General features: G+C 40.7%; 1 protein-coding gene across 1 annotated transcript in view; it reads left to right on the forward strand.

Moving 5' to 3' along the window:
* Window positions 1-2,312: 2,312 nt before the first annotated feature.
* cep89 (centrosomal protein 89) overlaps window positions 2,313-18,880 on the forward strand; it is a gene marked incomplete at its 5' end in the record, with an annotated part of 51,524 nt that continues 34,956 nt past the window's right edge. The window contains 15 exons of the mRNA XM_079216634.1: window positions 2,313-2,354; window positions 2,698-2,804; window positions 3,270-3,416; window positions 3,721-3,913; window positions 6,597-6,648; window positions 7,795-7,887; window positions 8,364-8,603; window positions 9,342-9,484; window positions 10,548-10,598; window positions 11,086-11,169; window positions 12,473-12,576; window positions 13,991-14,106; window positions 14,628-14,808; window positions 15,414-15,581; window positions 16,934-17,075. Coding sequence (XP_079072760.1) covers window positions 2,313-2,354; window positions 2,698-2,804; window positions 3,270-3,416; window positions 3,721-3,913; window positions 6,597-6,648; window positions 7,795-7,887; window positions 8,364-8,603; window positions 9,342-9,484; window positions 10,548-10,598; window positions 11,086-11,169; window positions 12,473-12,576; window positions 13,991-14,106; window positions 14,628-14,808; window positions 15,414-15,581; window positions 16,934-17,075 — 1,863 coding nt within the window. The remainder of the gene's footprint in view (window positions 2,355-2,697; window positions 2,805-3,269; window positions 3,417-3,720; window positions 3,914-6,596; window positions 6,649-7,794; window positions 7,888-8,363; window positions 8,604-9,341; window positions 9,485-10,547; window positions 10,599-11,085; window positions 11,170-12,472; window positions 12,577-13,990; window positions 14,107-14,627; window positions 14,809-15,413; window positions 15,582-16,933; window positions 17,076-18,880) is intronic.

Genomic DNA, 18,880 nt, shown 5'->3' on the forward strand with positions numbered 1-18,880 from the left:
GAATAGCGAATTCTGCTTTTGGCATTACTTTTGCCATGGATCATTTGTGTTGTGAGGCAGGCCGTGACACTTTCTTTACCCAGCAGAGGACGACGCGACGACAACGACCACTGTTGCAAGGCAACGCGACGACTGCGGCAGCAGCAGCAGCGGGAACTGCTCTCGTTGAAACCAATAATTAATGTGGGTTTTTGGCTGGGTCATTAAAGATCGCCTGAATAGTGAATTCTGCTTTTGGCATTACTTTTTTGTCGTGGATCATTTGTGTTGTGAGAAGGAGGCAGGAGGTGACAGCGTAACAAAGACAGCGGTGGCGGCTTGTGTCGTTGAGATATTGTCGAGGACGATATCGAGAGACTCTGCTTGCAAATAAAGAAACGATTAAATGAGGGGGAAAAAAAAACTGTTGTCAGCACAGTTGCCGTTGTTGCAAAAAAGACCAAAAAAGGCATGGGCCACAGCGTCAGAGTTGCCAAAAGAAAAAAAAACAGTTCTTTTGCACCGGTTGGTCAAAACCTCATTGTATAACCTGTGCCCTTCTGCCCTACATGTGCACTAAATAAATTAACCGTTTTCATGTACCCTGAGACTTAGTTTTTTATTTTTCACTCAATGACGTTTGATATCATTTCTATATATATATATATATATATATGTATATATATATATATATACATATATATATATATATATATATAATCGCTCACAAAGACCACGCTAATAGTGATATGACTTTACAGATTGTTTATTGTGAGATGGAAAGAGAGGGTCGGGTTAAAAGAGTAAGAAAATTACCAACTAACCCAGTGATTTTCAATCACGGTGTGCCGTGGGAAAATGTCCAATTTCACTTAATCGGTCCAAAAAAATATTATTTAGTTGCCACAAATAATTTTCCATTGTTGAGTCTGATCCATATCATGGCTGGCCTAGTAATGAAATACTCTTCCATGCCAGCAGGTAGCGCAATAATGACCTACCATATTATGCTACAATGTGACATTTTGTAACTTTTTTAGTTGTTGGTGTGTCGCGGGATTTTTTATTATTGTAGAAAATGTGCCTCGGTTCAAAAAAGGTTGAAAAACATTGAACTAACCTATGGGCCCCATACATCGATTGAGGCTGTCTCTGATTAAACGAACAGTGGATAATTATTTCACTGTCAATCTCTTAGTCCAGCCAACCATGAGTGTCACCTTCTGCGGAAATCTGCTTAAGACCTACTCCATGATCTGTCTGGCCTACGACGACCCGCAAAGTCCCGCAAAGTCACCAAGAAGTCATCCTTCCTCAGCTTCGGTCTGAAGAACCGCCTGAAGAGCGCCAGCAGACCACTCCAGTTCCCTTCCCTGGAATAAGCCCTGTCCCTCGTTCCCCAGCTCCAGCTCCTACAACGAGAGTGCCCTCTACTGAGCTGGCTGCAGACGTTTTACAGTCTGCAAGCATCGTGCAGTATGCATATTAGGCCAAGTATGGCTGTATCCAGTGCTGTGTTGCACCCATACTGAACCTGCTATGATGACATCCTAATCTGCCTGCATGGAAACAACATGTGATTAAGTTTTACTCATCAGCGCTGTAATCACCCATACATTCATGATCTTTGGGCAATAGCTTGTCACGTATCTGTGTGTGGCAGGGTATTTAGATTGAACCTATTGTTTATTCTCAGAGCTTTGCACTTTGAAAATGAGTTCCCCAAAAGTACAATTCTCTCCTGTATTTAGATTTGTTTTCACAGGAAAAATGTATATTGCAGGAATCAAATCTGTTGACTTTTGGTGTCATGTGAGGTATGCTTTAAAAGGGTACTTCTTTAATTTTTGTGCACACATTACATTTAAAGTATGCTGTATATTGTATTCATAATACATTCTATTATTGCTTTATGGACAAATAAATAAATATTTATTTTTTAATGGAACGACAACGCCCCCTGTCGGCCTGGCCGCTGGTCGGTAAGGACGTCGTTGCTAGGTGAATCGTTTTCGTCGCTGATTGGCTCCGCTCCTCACGTTTAACCAATCAGCGCTGCTTTTGTAGGAAGGTGCCGTCCTGCGGTGAAGCGTCTAGATACGAGAAATCTTCTGCAAACAGCAGCCTGTTGAACGCTGCTAGCTTGCTTTTATTTCTTTATCGTTTGAGGGCGAAATAGGACAGATACTTTGAAACACAATGGCAACGAGTCGAAGCCCTTTCTCCTGTTATTCGACTTAAAGAATGGTCGGCACCCAAGTCAAGCTGTTCTCCTAAACTGAAGCATAACGTCAGGCTAACGTTATTGAAGAAAAAGTCGGCACTTTTCCACTATGTTAAAATTCAACTTCAGGAGGGAGAAAGACAACGAATTTGTAAGTTTCGCGTCTTTTATGAAAACGTTCACCGTGTTTCATTTTTAGCTAAACGTCTAAGCTAGTTTAAATGATTATTGTGGGGGCTTAACTTAGCTAACACCAACCTAGCGTTTACTTAACCTAACTAGTTAGCTAACTTAGTTAAGTTAGCTGTTAACTGCTAGATAACTTCGGTTGTATAGATATTTTAGACGTTTTTAAACTAGCGTTTGACAACACCGGGTTTGTCACGTCAAGTGGTGTAATGGTATCATGTTGTTGACCAAACATTTAAACGGTGTGTGTTGTGTGTCCATGTGACGCTAACCCTCTCTAACCCTTCTCTGTGCGTGTTGTGTAGAAGCATATAGCACATGGTTTGATCCCTGCTGCCTCCATTGCCCCTAAGCCTGCTGTGCCTCGTACCCCGCCCCCACGCAGCCCAAACCCCTCACCTGAGAGACCCAGGTACCTAACAACCTCCATCACCTCCAACATCCTTTCATTGTGTTTCCTTCTCCTCCTCCTTGTATGACTGTCCTGGGAACTAGCCAGTGATTCATCATAGATCCTTTTCCTTACTTTGAGATGAAACTCTGAGACAATAAATGCAACTCCTTCTTTATTAACGTAACTCTGTGAAGTAAAAGCGGAAAGCCTTCATGCTGTCCTCAAACATTTAACTATTAATGAAATGCTGTAGAAGAGATGTATTCTGGTCTCATCCTGTAATATCTTCCACTGTTATTGCCACTGCAATTCAGAAGACTGTTACCATGACTAATGTATTCATCACTAAGCTTCATCATACATTTACCAAACAATGTATCACGTCAATATCAACATTAGAAATAATAAAGTATTGACATTTTGACATGATTAGCAGCATTTCTTGTGTCCCTCCTCATATGAATTACGTATTTCCATCTTCAGATCGGCCTTAGCAGCAGCCATCTGGTCTTCGTCGCTCACTGGGCAGACATGGGCCATCCCCCCCTTCCGGCCGAGGTCTTTCTCTGAAAGTGGCCAATCAGAGTCCTTCACAGCTGAGCCAAACATCAGTACAGAACTTTTCATCAGGTAAAAACTCTCTCTGGCAAATACATCAGTATTATCACAAGCTTTGTGACAAATTATTCCAATTCCAAGAGGTGACTCTCTAAGTTTAAACCTTACCTGGGGCTGTATTTATCTAGCGTGTCACAGTAGAAAAATGGGCCTCATGGGGACGTGATTGGGCCTACTTTTAAGGAGTAGCAGTAAATGTATTGTTTGAGCTTCCTCAAATAGGACATTTGAGAGAAATGAAGCAAAAGAGATGTCTGTAAAATGTGAGGTGTGACCTTTTTAAAAATGAAAAATATTGCTTTCTTACCTTCCTCAGGGACAGATGGTCAGAGGATTTGGGCAGCCGACCGCGCCTGTCCTCCCCTGACCACTCAGAGGAGGAGTTGGAAGACGAGGAAGAGGAGGTGGAGAGTGAAGAGGACAAGGAGGAACATGTTTACCAAACTCTTGGCAGAGAGGTGAATTGTTCAATCACAGAACCCATCTATTCTGTGCCACTAAAACCTGAGGTGAGACTCTACAGTACAACCCCTCATTGTTAGGTGTAAGCAAGTTTCTTACTAGTTCTAAAAAGACAAAGGAAAACATTCTTCTCAACATAAATAACTGCTGTTTAAGATTGTTTTAGCAAATGAGTGAACCTCCAGCTGGAGTTGCTTGGTGGCCAGCAGAGGACTAGATCCATCAGACCTTTTTCACATCAGCCATTTTGGCATTTCATTGCAGGATAAACATGGGTATACTAAATAACATTTATGATGGCCCTGTTCCATTTATGTGTGTCTGGTATTGTGCATGCTGGCTCACTGGAATCGTTGTGACACACTAAATAGAATGGGACCATAATAAGAGGGCCTGTAGACCAGTTTTATGTCAAGCTGCTTTCCCAATTGCATATTTTTTACTTTTAGTACATACGGCAGCTGTCTTTATGAAGTACATACTGTTGCATGCAGGATGCATTTAATTGGGACATAATACTTCCATCATAACATTGCACAGTGACACTTCTGCACATATATCCGCAGCGCAGAGGATTGTGGGTCAGAATGACCAGAAAAGCATGCTGGCTTGCATACTGCAAAATGTCACCGGATGCGGTAGGACATCCTGGCATTTTTGGCATACTGTATATTGGGACATACTAAATAGTACGGTAGTCTGGGTATGGGAACGCACAGTCCCAGATTGTGACACGTTGGAGCAGGAATGGCGCAGTTGTGATCAATAATGATTTGCATTATATTCAGGTGTGTCCATTGGAATGTCCCGCTGAGGCCTTGCTAATGTTATTAGTAACACCGGCTCCTTTCCTGCTATCACAATTCAGAATATCTGCTTTTGGAAATTTTGCGTTGAGGGAAGATAATTATCCTTTTTCAAATAATAAGTGGTTCAGGTTGTGATTTGTCTGAAGCCAAGTCTGGGTTGTTCATGATACCAGTCTGATCCACTAGGGGGCACATTTTCACATAGAATTAAGGTAACATGATCCATTGAGTCTTAAACTGTTGAGAAGATTTATCAAGCTTGCAGAGAGTGTTGAGATATCCTTTCAGTGTCTAATCACTACTCATGGCTACTGTTCCTCTGCAAAGCTATTTTGTATATGCCATTGCAGGGTTCCTACCTTTGGCACGTGCTTTATTTACTTGCTGAGACTTCTCCCTTTGCCCCGTAAGATAAATCTGCATCGTTTGCCTCTGACAGTTCAGGTGGCTACAAACAAATTGGTCCTCCTCTAAACCTGCAACCTGTGTTGAAAACTGACTTTGTAATTGTGAGGTTGTCCCTTACAACAGGGTATTAGAAGTGGGTAGCGAACCACACACCTGAAATGTCTCTCTTTACCTACTCATAATTACCCCAACTCCATGCTCTGTGTCTATACATTTTACCTGTGAAATGGTTATATCCCAAGAGTCTTCTCTCACAGCATATTTTTCTATTCCATTCATGTTATTGTCCTATATATCGCTACATTGGGTTGCTAACCTCTAATGGTCCCACTGGGGTCTGTTCCCTGTGCTAGTTGCCTGCTCAGGCTCTCAGGGTCTAGCTGCCTGCTGCTTTATTCACCAGTTAGAGTAAGCTGAAAACATTTTAGCAGCACAGAGTAAACTATCTTTCTTTCCTTTGTACCATAATCCAAGGCGAGCACCCAAACTAACAGGCGTTTCTATTATTTTATCCATCCCCTTTATATTAACGAAGGTAACAGAATAACAGAGGCACATCTCTGTTTAAAGCATGCGGTTCAGCAGCACCACAGACTGCAGCCTCCAATGTGACCATACAGTCGAATCAGCACCTCTGAATAACTTTCATGAAGGTAGCTTTATTATTGCAAGACTGTTGAATTAAACCCCATCAAATGTACTTAACATTGTAGCAATGCATAGTGCACTTTATACACTGAACAATACTAATACTATTATCATATTTGTATTATTATTATATTTTATTATTGTATTAATTAATTATTATTATAGTTAATATGCATATTATATATATTTATATTCATTATTATATATTATTATTATATTATTTTTTTGTGCAATACTGTTATATCTTTTATATTTCGTGCCTTATTTTTATTTATTTTTTACCTTAAGTTTATTCTAATTCTGTGTGTTAGGAGGACCCAGCAAAATAAGCATTTCATTGTATAGAATAACTCTTATCTGTGCATATGACAGTGAAAAACATCTTGAATCTTAATAAACAGCCAGCTCAGCGTATGAATATAGTTTATTGTTTATTGCTCTGCAATTATTGATATATAAAAAATGGGTATGTATCTCATATGCAAGTGCCTTTTTAAAAGGTGAATTTAAGAAATTATGTAAAATCGAGAAAATTACCTCAGTGAGTTAATAAACAGCCAGCTCAGCGTATGAATATAGTTTATTTTCGAATCACTTGAGCATTATGCCTTGAACCAATCAGTAGATGACACTGTTCGGTCTGCCACATTCTTTATTTTCTTACTGCACATGGCCTTAATGTGTCTCTGGGGATTGGCAACAATGCTGTAAACGCACTAACAAGATTTTATTTTCCACATTTTGACAATGGCCATAATGGGCATAGTGGTCCGAGCAGCAGGGCTTTGGAAATCTCTTTTGAAAAGACTTTCTCATTATCCATCTCTGACTGCCTGTCTGTTGGTTTGGCCTGTCTGTCTTTCAGACCAGTACACCCCAGCTCATTCAGATGTCGAGCAGAAGAACACCTTCTCCAGGTAATTACTCATAATCTGTCAGTAGTGGCAAAATAGCCCAACCTATAATGAGAGCAAATGCTGTGTATAGTTTAATGATGCAATCCATTGTACATTTACCTGAGCCGTAACCTTACAGCCCAATAAAGCAACTTCAAATGTCAATATATACATACTGTAGATTTACAGTAGTGTAAGAATTACTCAAGATTTTGTGATGCATTTGACAAAATTTGTGTTGCTGTATTTATATATAGTCACGAGCAAACATACTGCCTCTGACAGGGAATGACTTTTCTAAATCTTTAGGGTCTACTCAGTTTACACATTACGTTCACATTAAAAGCATATCAGTTGGTACTCCTGCTGGTTGTGACCACTGGTGGGAAAAGACGAATACCTTCAACAGACAATATTGTGGCGGTGTCAGTAAGTAGACGGCAATATCTATCAGCAGCCTCCGGTAGTACACTGAGTAGTTGGAATGCTTCTAATTATAAATTGTGAACAGACCGGATGAACTCTTATAAAGTAGCAAATGATCCATGAAAATTATTCGTACAACATGCAGCAAAATAAATGTAACGGATGATATATAAAGAGACGTGCAATTGGATTTCGGCATTTTCTTCCATACAAGGAAAAATACAAAAAATTGTGACTCTGCTACTCTTTATATGGTTCCTCCTCAGGCTTGAGAGGACGACAAAGATACAACTCTAAGTCAACCAAAATGTAGTTTCACAGCAGACATAATGTACCTTACATCATTAAAAGCTGAATGGAGAGCCTCATTATACAGTTGTTGTTACCAAAGCTGGCCTCAGGCTTTCCCCGGTGCTAATCGAAAATGTTTTATGTGTCCCTAAAATTCTTCTGCGTTTAACAACTAAATTGTGTTTGCTACACACACAGGCTGGCTGTGTTTTTAAAGTAGCACATTCAAGCTATGCAGAAAGTCACTTTTACAGAACAACCTGCATTTCATGGTAAAATTGGGTTCTATAGTGAAGCACACAGGAACCATCACTTATTCTGCAGGCATTTAATGATGCCATTATTTTTATTATCTAGCAGTGATTCATTACGAGATATTTCTTCGATCCAGCACTCAACCTGTTGGCACTGCCTTTTTGTATCGTTTCTGATTTTCCTCTTATCTCTCAGATCTTCCTGATGAAAGCAGTGTCCACTGTGGTGATTCTACCAAGAAGAAAGCCTCTGTCAGGAGGAGCCCTGGAAGTTGGGGAGATGTGCCGTGTGGGTGTAAGTCCCAAAGAGGCCTGCTGTGTCTTCTTGCCATTTTGACAATTATGTGTTTCTTCCTTTTGCTGAATACTATCCAGCTTTTGATTTATTGCACATAAAAACATGGCTTGCTTTAGATCATAAATATTTTTCCCTTTTTGTAGTCTGTCATGTGACAACTGAGCAGTGCTGTCTGATGTAAATATGCCCTCTGTTGGTTAGGTTATTACTAATGTTTATATTTATGGTTATTGTATTTTTATAGAGTTAGTTTTAACTTTAGTTTAAGCCACTGCCACTGTCAGATTACTTTAATCTAAAACGGTTCAAGAAATGTGCTGCTCCATACACACATTTCTCTGTTGATGTGTGAGATGCTTGTGTATGGATATTTTTTTTTTTTAGGAATACAGTATATTTTCACATGTTATTCCATTGAGAATATGTTTGTGTACTGCCACTCAAAGTATTGACCCTCCCTATTACAGCTGAGCTACCCATCCTAACCACCGACCCACCCAGCCAAGCCAAAACCCCGAAACACCCCACCCAGCCGTCTCCAAAGCTCAGCAAGGCTTGCATTGAGGTGCAGAGGGAGGTAGCGCGGGCCTCGCCAGTGGAGGACACACGGATGGTAGATGAGAAAAAGATACTGGAGGAGCGACTGCAACGGCTGGAGCAGGAGATCAATCACGGCCAAGCCTCCTCCAACCCGAGGTCATCTGCAGGTAGAGTGGACGAGCCGCTGGAGACAGACAGGGGGACGGACAGAAGAGAATGACGTGAGGGAGAAAGAGAATCAATAGAGTGGAATAAGGAGTAATAGAGGGGAGGAAAGGGAGAGAGTGTGAAGCAGTGAGTCAGGGAAGGGGCAACTGGAGATATGGTAGATGTGGCTCTGACCCTTGAGCTCCACAGCATCTCCTGAGCATGATGAGACGTATAGAGGGTGAGGGAGTAATAAAACACGAAAAGGAAAGAAAATATAAAAATCATGTAGAGTTCAAAGAAGGGTGGAAAATTGGCAGTTTAAATGGGTAGCAGGTTGGCTCGGTGGTTCGAGACTCTGACCTCCTTTTGGGCAGAAAGATGCAGCATGGAAAAGTACTATTCCCTCTCTGCTAGTGAAGCGTTCATTATGTTCTCTTTATTATACCCCGAGGGTGAAGAGTTCAGGATCAGTCAGCATGGAGAGTCAACGCCATGCTGAAGAAAGACCAAAGCATCACTATAGTCTTTAGTTTAGATAACACCAGCCCTCTCTGTTCCCTTCTTCCTGAAACTATAATAACGAAATAGGGGTATTGTATGAATAGTTAGGCCACTAAGCCCTCGACTTTTCTTGTTTGCGATAAATATTATTTAAAATTTCTGATTCAATCGAGTGTAATCTTTTCAGTTCTCATGGCACTCTGAATAAGAGCACATCTCAAAAATATGTATAACCGGATCAGCTGTGCTTACAGGCAGCCAGGCGGAGCTACTGAATCTGAGGCAACACGCTCAGGAGCTGGTGGATGAAAATGACGCCCTCAAATTGACAGTCCACCGTCTGAATGTGGAGCTGAGCCGCTACCAAACCCTCTTCAGACCGCTGTCCAAACAGGAGGTATGGCTATCTACAACGTAACACCTTCTGCTTTTCGAGTCGGACCTCATCTCTGTTTCCCAAATTGACAATTTATGAATGAGACCTCCTGCAACCTGATTGTAGGCCCTGTGAAACAGTTATTAACTCACGCCTTGCATGAGAGACTTCTGGTAGAAGGCCAATGTGAGGCAGCCTTAAAAAGCTTGCCTGTAGAACGGTTCCTCATGATACCAGAGCCCAATCAGCCCCTACCACTCCGGCTCACGTTGCCAGAATTAAATGACAACAGGAGTATGTGTTCTAGTGTCGTCCTCTGCTCTCTTCACCGACAGGAGAACATGTATTTTGTAATGCGATCCTCTCTCCTCAGTCTAATTTAATCAGCTTTTATACCAAATCTATGACCAGTACATCACTTTATTTCCACAGCAAGCCTTCAAGACAGAAATCTGCCTTGATCTGAATCCCCGCTGAGCTAAACACGGCTTATTTTTGTCTGTCCTTTCATCTGATTTCTGGCACTAAAGGAGTCACTTGGTCCCGTCTGTGGGTGTGTGTCCATTCTGGTTCAGTGTGTGTTTTACACTGCAGAAGAAAGCTGGCCTGTGGCTTTAATCATGGCCACCTCATGCTGTGTCTTCACACCAAGAGATCTCTGCTCTCATCTGCACCAGTTTGCTTCTGCTGTTGCTGGATGTCTCTGCTAGCCCTCAATAATGACGGCTGGTGAAAGGAAGAGATGAAGGAAAAGATTAGGAAATAGTTTTATCTGAGAATTACAACTGGAGATGGGATGAATCTGGATTTGTTAAATTGGCCAAGCTAGAATTTAACTTTGTTCGCTTCCATACACCACATTAACACTGCCATTTACTTTTGATTTCCAGTTTGTTCTGTAGTTATATACTATAATGTTATTTGCGATAGAACATGTTGGCTTAGTTTAGCGCCAGACTTTAATCCTCTATCACCATTTAAAAAAAAAAAAAAAGACTTTGTGTGAAGGACAACATTTAAAGCTGCCATATCAACCATGGATACGATTGTATGATGACTAACTTTCTTACTGTGTTTCATCCAGAGCTCAAGAATCAGTGGCTTACCAAAGACAGGGTCTCCGCCTCCCTGGCTGGTCAGTATCTTTATATAGCTGTGAAGTACATTACTTTTAATATGGCAGGGCAGGATTCTAACCGTATGGCTGGTTAATAGTCAACATTAGCAAATCAATCTGTTTAAGCCTGCTAGTTTAATAGGCAAGTTGTTTATTCAGCAGATTGATGTGGATTTAACATGTGTAATCATACATGCTCGGTCTGGTGAACCATAACGGGTCTGATAGTTTGGAAGCTCAGCTTCAGTAAAACATTGCAGAAGGAAGAGAATGTGCTTTACCACTCAAAGCAGAAAGCCAGGTTGTTCACTATGTGTCCACAGTGACTGGAACCCTGCTGGATAGATCAAGACAATAAAGCCCATTTGCACCTTGTGTCGTTCAGATTTACCGACCACTGTGACTGGTGGGCTGGAAAAGGATTTTCCTTCCTTCGAATAGATCAAATTTTTTGATGTTGTGGTCAATTTGAATAATTTCTCTTTGTCCTTTTTTTTTTTTTTAGCTTGACATGAAGTATTTATCTCCTTTGGTGCTGGCCTATGAAGACAGGATCAATGAGAACGATGCACTTCTGCAAACCACTGAGGTAAAGTGTATGTGAGAGAAGATATGTGTGTGTGTGTTTCTTATTATTATTATCTGCTATTATAAAATAAGATAATCCTTTATTAGTCCCGCAGTGGGGAAATTGCAGGATTACAGCAGCCTTGCATACAAGAGAGACACATAGTAAAAAAACAATCAAGTAATATAAATAACAATAAACAGTAGTAAGGTCATCTGATCATTTAGGAGAATGTTTTGTGTTATCAGAGACATAAGCAGCAAACGGTTAATGTGCTGCCTTTTGAGATGTGTATTACATGGGATCAAAACCTGCAACACACAGATTTATCTGACTGAAATGTCACATTTGTTTTCAGTGAAGCTGTTTAACAGCGTGTGGAATATTTTCATCGTAAAAGACAACAGAGGGTGTCGGTTATATTTTCAATTATTCATCAAAATTGAATTATGATATTTCCAACGGCCCCTGTGAGAAGTGAGCCTGCTTATCGTACTGGACAACTATGCTAGTTAAGTCCAAATAGGAGGTCTCCCCAGTGATAATTAAGGGTCAGCAGATTTGTCCAGTCATGTAAATATCTTGGTGTCTACCTGGACAGTACATTTAATTGACAAAGGCTCAGTCAAGCCTTTCCTTCTTGAGGAAGTTTGATATCAGCACAAAGCTTCTTCATGTTTTTTTTTTATATCCGGTCATCTTAGCTTGTATCCTTTTCTATCGTGTTCTTTGCTGCAGGGAGACTGCATCACTGATAAAAACAGGATCAATAAGATGATCAGAAAGGCTGGTTCATTGATTTGTCTCACCCCAGACTCCCTTGAGGTCCCTGTAGAAAAGAGAACAAGGGACAAATTAAAACCGATCGTGTGTTTTGAAAGCCATCCATTACAATGTGTTTTTAATGGACTCAGAAGCTCATTCAGTTGCTTCACTGAACGACTCAGAAGGTCTTTTGTTCCAGCAGCAGTCCGTTTTTTATTATTTAATTTAGATGTGGTTTTTAAATTTAGCATCTTTCTGATGTTGTTCATGTCTCAAATGGCATTTTATGGTGTTTAGGTCTGTTGTGCACTTTGGAAACTATGTCTATTGTTGTCTGTCCGAGTTGATTTGGTGGCAAATGAGTTTCCCCGCTGGGGATTAATAAAGTTTTCTAATCTAATCTAAAAGATAGCTGGCTAACCCAGCTGTAGTTGCTTTCAAGGCTTTTGTCTTGGAAGACCCTTGATCCTTAGCAGAGGTTTGGTAGCACAGTAGAGGATTTATTTGTTGGTTGTCCTTCAAAATCAGAGATCCATATGTCTTTGTCTGCTTGCCACAGGAGGAGGTGAAGAGGTTGCGTGTTCATGTAGAGGCTGTAATCAAGGAAAATGAAAGACTCCATGGTGAAATTGCAAAGACCGAAGGGGTCAGCCAGAAGAACTGGTAAGAATAAATATTCTCTCTGTGCATGTGTATTTGTTCGGCACCATCAGCACTTGCTTGGCCGTCACCATTAATTTCTCTGATGTAGTGAAAATTAAATACCTCCTTTTTATTCTCTTCTGCACCACTGCTTGCCTGTCTCTGGGTCTGTACGTAAAGGTTATATAGTGTGAAAGGATGACATAAAAGTAGTAAAACCGTTATCTCTTCTGCTGTGCTCCTATATCTTCCCCATCACTACTCTGTATTTTGGCTTGTACTGTTGCTGAATGCTGACTCCTACAATTTACTGTAATTGTGAATAGCTCTGACATGTCAGATATAGTCAGATGGAGACATTTCAACCTGTTTTTAAATTGTGTATCAACTCAAGAACGATGCAAAGATTCATTAAGACATCAGTCATGTGCGTTTAAATGCTTTTTTTACTGTAGACTAGAGTACAATACATGATGTGTCCTATTGTGCTTACCATGTGAGACAAAGTGTTAGGAGCCGTTTACAGTTCATCAGTTTCCATAAAAATCCCTGATTTCACTCAAGAGACCATTGATTGTACTCCAAAGCACTGCTGCATACAGGAGTAGTCGCGAAGAACAACACCACGCAAATTATCCATCTCATTATGAAGAAACTAACAGTACGGTTTCAGTTTCCTTCAAAATGTGCATTATAGTGGTTATGAGGATGAATAAGTCACAGCGTACACATATGTGCAGCAACAACACATAAAGATGAAAATTACCAGTGTACATATTGAAATTATATTGAAAAAAATGTATTCCAATGCCGCCTCAAGACCCATCTCTTCTCCATGACCTTTTCATCTTTGTTTCACCACCGCTCTTCAGTGCAAAGCGACTTTGAGTTCTAGAAAAGCGCTAAAGAAATCAAAGTTATTGTCAATATTACGAGTGCTTAGAAAGAGATACTGAATCAGAATCCGCTTTAATGGCCATGTAAGTTTGCACATGCATGGAATTTGACTCTGGTTTCATTTTGCTCTTCGTACTTATACACACACAATATACAGTAAACAAGATAAATATAGAAAAGATATAAAAAGACATTAAAGACAGTAGTCAAAAAAGTGCAGATAGTGCAGATGGAAGAGTCTGATTAACTGTTCATCAGAGTGACGGCCAGTGGAAAGAAGCTGTTCCTGTGTCTGGTGGTTTTGGCTCTTTTATATTGTTCAATTAACGTGTGATGCCTCGAGTTGAGTCACTTTGGCTTTTAAAATAAAAGGGATTTATATTTCCAAAAAAGGTACAACCTATTCAGTACCAATAAGGCAAGCGTGTGATTATTCATGGAGCCATATTATACCAGCTTTTGTGCTATAGACATAATATTTCTCTCTCTCTCTCTCTCTCTCTCCCCCCCTCTCTCTCTCTCTCTTCCCCTCTCTAAGTCATCAGCTACAACAACAGGCCCTTCTGGTATTGCAGGAGAACCAGGTTCTGATTGATCAGCTCGAGGCTCAGCACGTTAAGGCCAGAGCCAGCCACAGCAGACACCATTCTGAAGGTACAAAGACAACCTCAAAGCCGCACATCCGTGGCGACTTCGTTGGTGTCTCCGAGCGCAGCAGCTGGGAGGTGCAGAGTGGCACAGCGCGAACACACAGCACCACAGATCTGTAGCCCAGAGCAGATTTTGTGTATTTTTCAACAATATAACAATGAGTATACAAGCAAATAACAAGAATAGCTTGGTGAAGAAGTTTTGATCCGATTTCAGTTACAATTCTGCAGTATTTCATGTTTTTAACAGTTACTTTAGACCTTAGAATGTGACACAGCAGTGTTGGCTTGAAATGGAAAGATGAACTGCAGTTTTTTTTTTAAGTTGAAAAGGAAGCCTCCTAAGGAACAGGCACAGAATTAATGTCAGAATCAGAAACCGTTTATTTAGCAAGAATGTTTACACAAACGAGGATTTTTTTTCTTGGTGGAAGATGCATAACATTAGACGAGACAACAATCAACGACAACAACATTGTTCCGCGTAAACAAGCAGAATTCTACTTCTCTTCCCTCACTTTGTAGTGTCCAAGATGTCTAAGAAGCTGATGTTGTTAGAAGCGGAAAATCAGCATCTGCAGGAGGACCAGGAAGAGAGCAGGAGAGAGTTGCAGAAAATTGGAAGGGAGGTCCAAGTGCTGCAGGCCCGTCTCAAGGACGGCGTCACCTGGGACGAACACTGCAACATAGCTGGGAAACTCAGGCGGTACGGCTACAATGTCTCATTTTATCAAACATTTCTTTCTCTAAAAGAGTAATCAGTCGGTTTTAGAAAAGGCTCTTCTTCTTAACTGGGACACAGTTATTTTTCGTTTTGCGCGGTAAAAACAAGGAGGACAAGAAATGAACTGTTAGTAGTTTGTATTAGTGACACACATTGAGGCGTCGTGACAAACACTCTCGCTCACTGTATGTTAGAAAAAGAGTACAGTGTCCTTGATATTGTCCAAAAGGCAAGTTCAGTTAGTTCAGTTTATTATTTATTCAGTTTAAAATTTGATTAGTTGGATTTGTCGAAGACAAAACAAGAACAAGTAGAGACAAACACCTTCAGCAGCACCTGAAGCGTTGCACTGTATATTGCAGTAGACTGGAAAGTGACAAATGTCGTACGTCCTTAATCTGTAATCCTTGCTGTAGTGACATTAGTTATGTTTGATGGAGGTGGGAAAGTGAGCCAGAAAACCCCGATTTTAAAAAGTTAATCAAAACAAGTAGTTGGTATGTAGGTTTGTACAATTTATTATGTCCAATATTCTTTGTTGAAAAGTGTTGTTACAATGTTCCGTGCAATCTGCTCTTGGCTCGCAGACAACTGGAGCAGCAGGAGAGTCAGAATAAGAGAGAGATGGCTGAGTTACTTCTCAGATTGTCCAGCCTGCAAGAGGAGAAAAGGAGTCTGGCTCTGGACAAGGCCAACCTGACTGCTGACATAAAGAATATGGAGGCTGAGCAGGATCTCACCAAACAAGCCAACAGGTACTAAATACACAAATAAACCCTTTTTTTATATATATATCATCTTACACATGCCAGTCTCCTCAAAGAAATGTTTGACGCTTTATTTTGACAGTGTACTGCTACTGTCCCCGTGAATACTGCTCTTGCTACTAATGCTGTTCCTGAGACTAAGGTGTGCCGTCTACTAGTCCAGATAATATCATTGGCATGTTTTGTTATCTGTTGTTCAGCCCAAAGCAACGGAATATATAAACATCTGTTTGTCTTTAGTACACAGTAAACATAGATGACTGTGATTATTTAAAGCCCCATCACACCTATTGTCCACCCACACAGGTGTTTTCGCTTATTTTGCTAGACTGGAGCCTCAGGAATGTGCGGTCATGTACAAACCGTTGTATAGACACCTCCCTCCGTCTCTTGTGGAACATGGAAGCTTACGCCTCAATTATTCTTATTAGTAACATGGCGTTTAGTGACCTCCCATCATTTTCAGCGTAGCTTTGTTCGACTCGACCTCGATAACCTAAAATGGTTATTCAATGTTGCCTCGTAATTATTGAATTAAAGTGTGACCCAGAGAGTTTAGTTTAACTCTAAAAAAACATAAAGTCCTCCTTAAATCAAATCGCCAACCACTAAATTAAACCACGAATTAGCCCTCCCACTTAATGCTGAAGTGAGATTTGAGCTGGTAGCTTGATCTCTGGTTGCTGGAAAGGTCAGCGGTGTGAGAACTAGAGAAATCTCAGAACCTCTTTTTTGTTCAGTGTTTTATCCCATATTATTAAAAAACATTCCCCATCCACCCAAAAAGTACAACCAAAATGACGTCTTAGTGCGAGAGACTTATTTAACAATCTGTACAGACATAAATTGAAGCTGCCCGAGTGACTTTTCAGCAGTATTTCACATCTTACCACAGTTCACATCAGGTTATTTTCCAACAAGACATCATTTATTTTGGTCAGGGATTACAGCTGTTTTAAAATGTGTTCTGGTCTCTGGCACCATCCTCTGCTTCCGGCAGACCCTGAGCTGATGTGGACTTTCTCATTCTGAAGTGTGAAGATTGTCAGAAGATGTTTGATTAGCCAACAGTGTTTTTTCACCGCGCCTCGCATCATGTAGGCAGGGTCTCAAGATATTATCCAGTTAACTCTTTGTATTTCCTGTTTTCAACCGTTCTACCGTTTGTTTCCCTGAGACATCTTTCCCACCAACGTCCTTTTCTGAATCTCTTCCCTTAGCCACTTTATTCGTCCATCTTCCTTTTACCTTTTTTGTCTCATTGTTTTTCTTCCCCCCCCATCTGTTTTCTTAAATTCTGTTTCATTATCTTCCTTCTCTCCCGTCTCTCCATCATCCAGGAAAGCTGAGAGGAGGATGAGTGTACTGAAGAGACAGAAGGAAGACTGCGTGTTGAAAGAGGAAAAGACTCGGCAACACATGGGAGCTGTCATTTCTGTGGCTGAGCACATTTCCCTGGAGAGAGACCAACTATTACAAATGGTACGACTAATGCTACTCATCGTGTTGAAAGATTATGTACACCTCATGGTACACATGATTCACGTGGAGTAGCAGCGCTGCTGACACCCTAGTGAGACCATGTGTGTACGTACAAGTGATATCCCTAACGCCTCTATGGCTGTAGGGAAACAAGGGACTACACATTTACATGTTGACACTGCAGAAAGTCTGGGTATTAATTCAGACACTCGCTATAAACTGATAGCTGCATATGAATGCCATGGAACAAGATGTTGGTTTCAGAAGCGTTCTGTTTTCCGCTTGGTCAATGCTACTCGGACTACAATCATGTTTGAGGTAAAGGTAAACGATCTCGTAAACCCACCTGCTGTCATCTGACGACGATTTAGCCTTTTTAAAAACCTGAAGCCCAGAAATGTATTTGCCCCCAAAGGCTATATTGTTGTCAGACCGACAACCATCATTTTTGCATCAATTTAATTCAAGCCTGTATTGATCCCCATAGGGGACTAATCAAGAGCAGTTTAACTCAAAATTGCAAGGCAATCAGTACGCGTAGAGTACCCAGTGTTGTACTTCAGCTAATAGTGCAGTACTGTCTTAAGGGAAATTACATGGTGGTGTGATTAGTAGATGCAAAGTCAGCAAAATATAGTATATGCAAGAGTGAGATGTCATCTACTATAACAGTGTACACCAGAATAATACATAATATGATTGAGTAATGATCCTGAGTGTTTGTCTGTATTAATATATGAATATAATAGCATACATAATGTCATAAATAGTTTAGCATAATGTAGTATGGGATATAGAACATAGCATTAAGTGTAGTGACTTCACTTAATATTTTATATCCAACCCTATATTCTACTGTACTGTTTTATACTATATTAACTGTTAATGTATGTATAGTAATACCTTTTAATTTGTTGCAATGTTCCATATTCACAAATAGTAAAATGGCAACTCGCGCTGTATTACTCAGTTTAGGCTATTGAGTAACACCGAGCAGCCGTGCAGCATGTGGCTGATGGCGGTTGGTCAGCAGAGGCAGAAAAGTCTGAGGGCAGATCTCAGGATCCTTTTGTTTTTGTGTGTTTGTCATTTATCAAGCAGGGCAGTTTCTTGCCTCCTGAGGCACACTCTCCATGTCACCACAGCCGTGAGACGCAGGGATGATACTGCAAATCAGGGTGGGGAATATGATAAGTAGGACGGATTAAACATTGCACAGAATTTGGACACTTTTACAGCAGACATTTTGGCATGTCCTACCTGGAAAAGCACCCGTGTAATTAATAACCATTTGGTCCAGGGTACAGTGCTTCATTATTTATAAAAGATAGAAAACAGGCTTTACAATTCAAGTGAAGTTTCCTTTTCAAAACAGAATCCCACCTCCTCAGTGCTGAGTTTTGGCTGACATCTAGGGCGACCGTGGCGCAGTGGTGAGCAGGGTCGTCCTCCAATCAGAAGATCGACGGCTCGATCCCCAGCTCCGCCAGCCTGTGTCGATGTGTCCTTGAGCTAGACACTTAACCCTAAATTGCTCCCGTAGTTGTGCCTACGGTGTATGCATGTTAGATTGTCCTGATGTGGCACCTTGCATGGTAGCTCCTCTCATCAGTGGGTGAATGATTCCTATGTAAAGCGTCTTTGAGTATTCAAAAAAGCGCTATATAAATCAAACAATTATTATTATTATCTGTACTCCACTGAGTGCACTAGTTAGTGATTTGATCTATTTTCAGCAAGAAATAATTTAGGCATGAAATCATAGAAAAGTTAACATGTAAGAACATGTCTTTCTCGCTGTTGAG

The sequence above is a fragment of the Taurulus bubalis genome (assembly GCF_910589615.1).
Source record: "Taurulus bubalis genome assembly, chromosome: 4".
Classification (NCBI taxonomy): Eukaryota; Metazoa; Chordata; class Actinopteri; order Perciformes; family Cottidae; genus Taurulus; species Taurulus bubalis.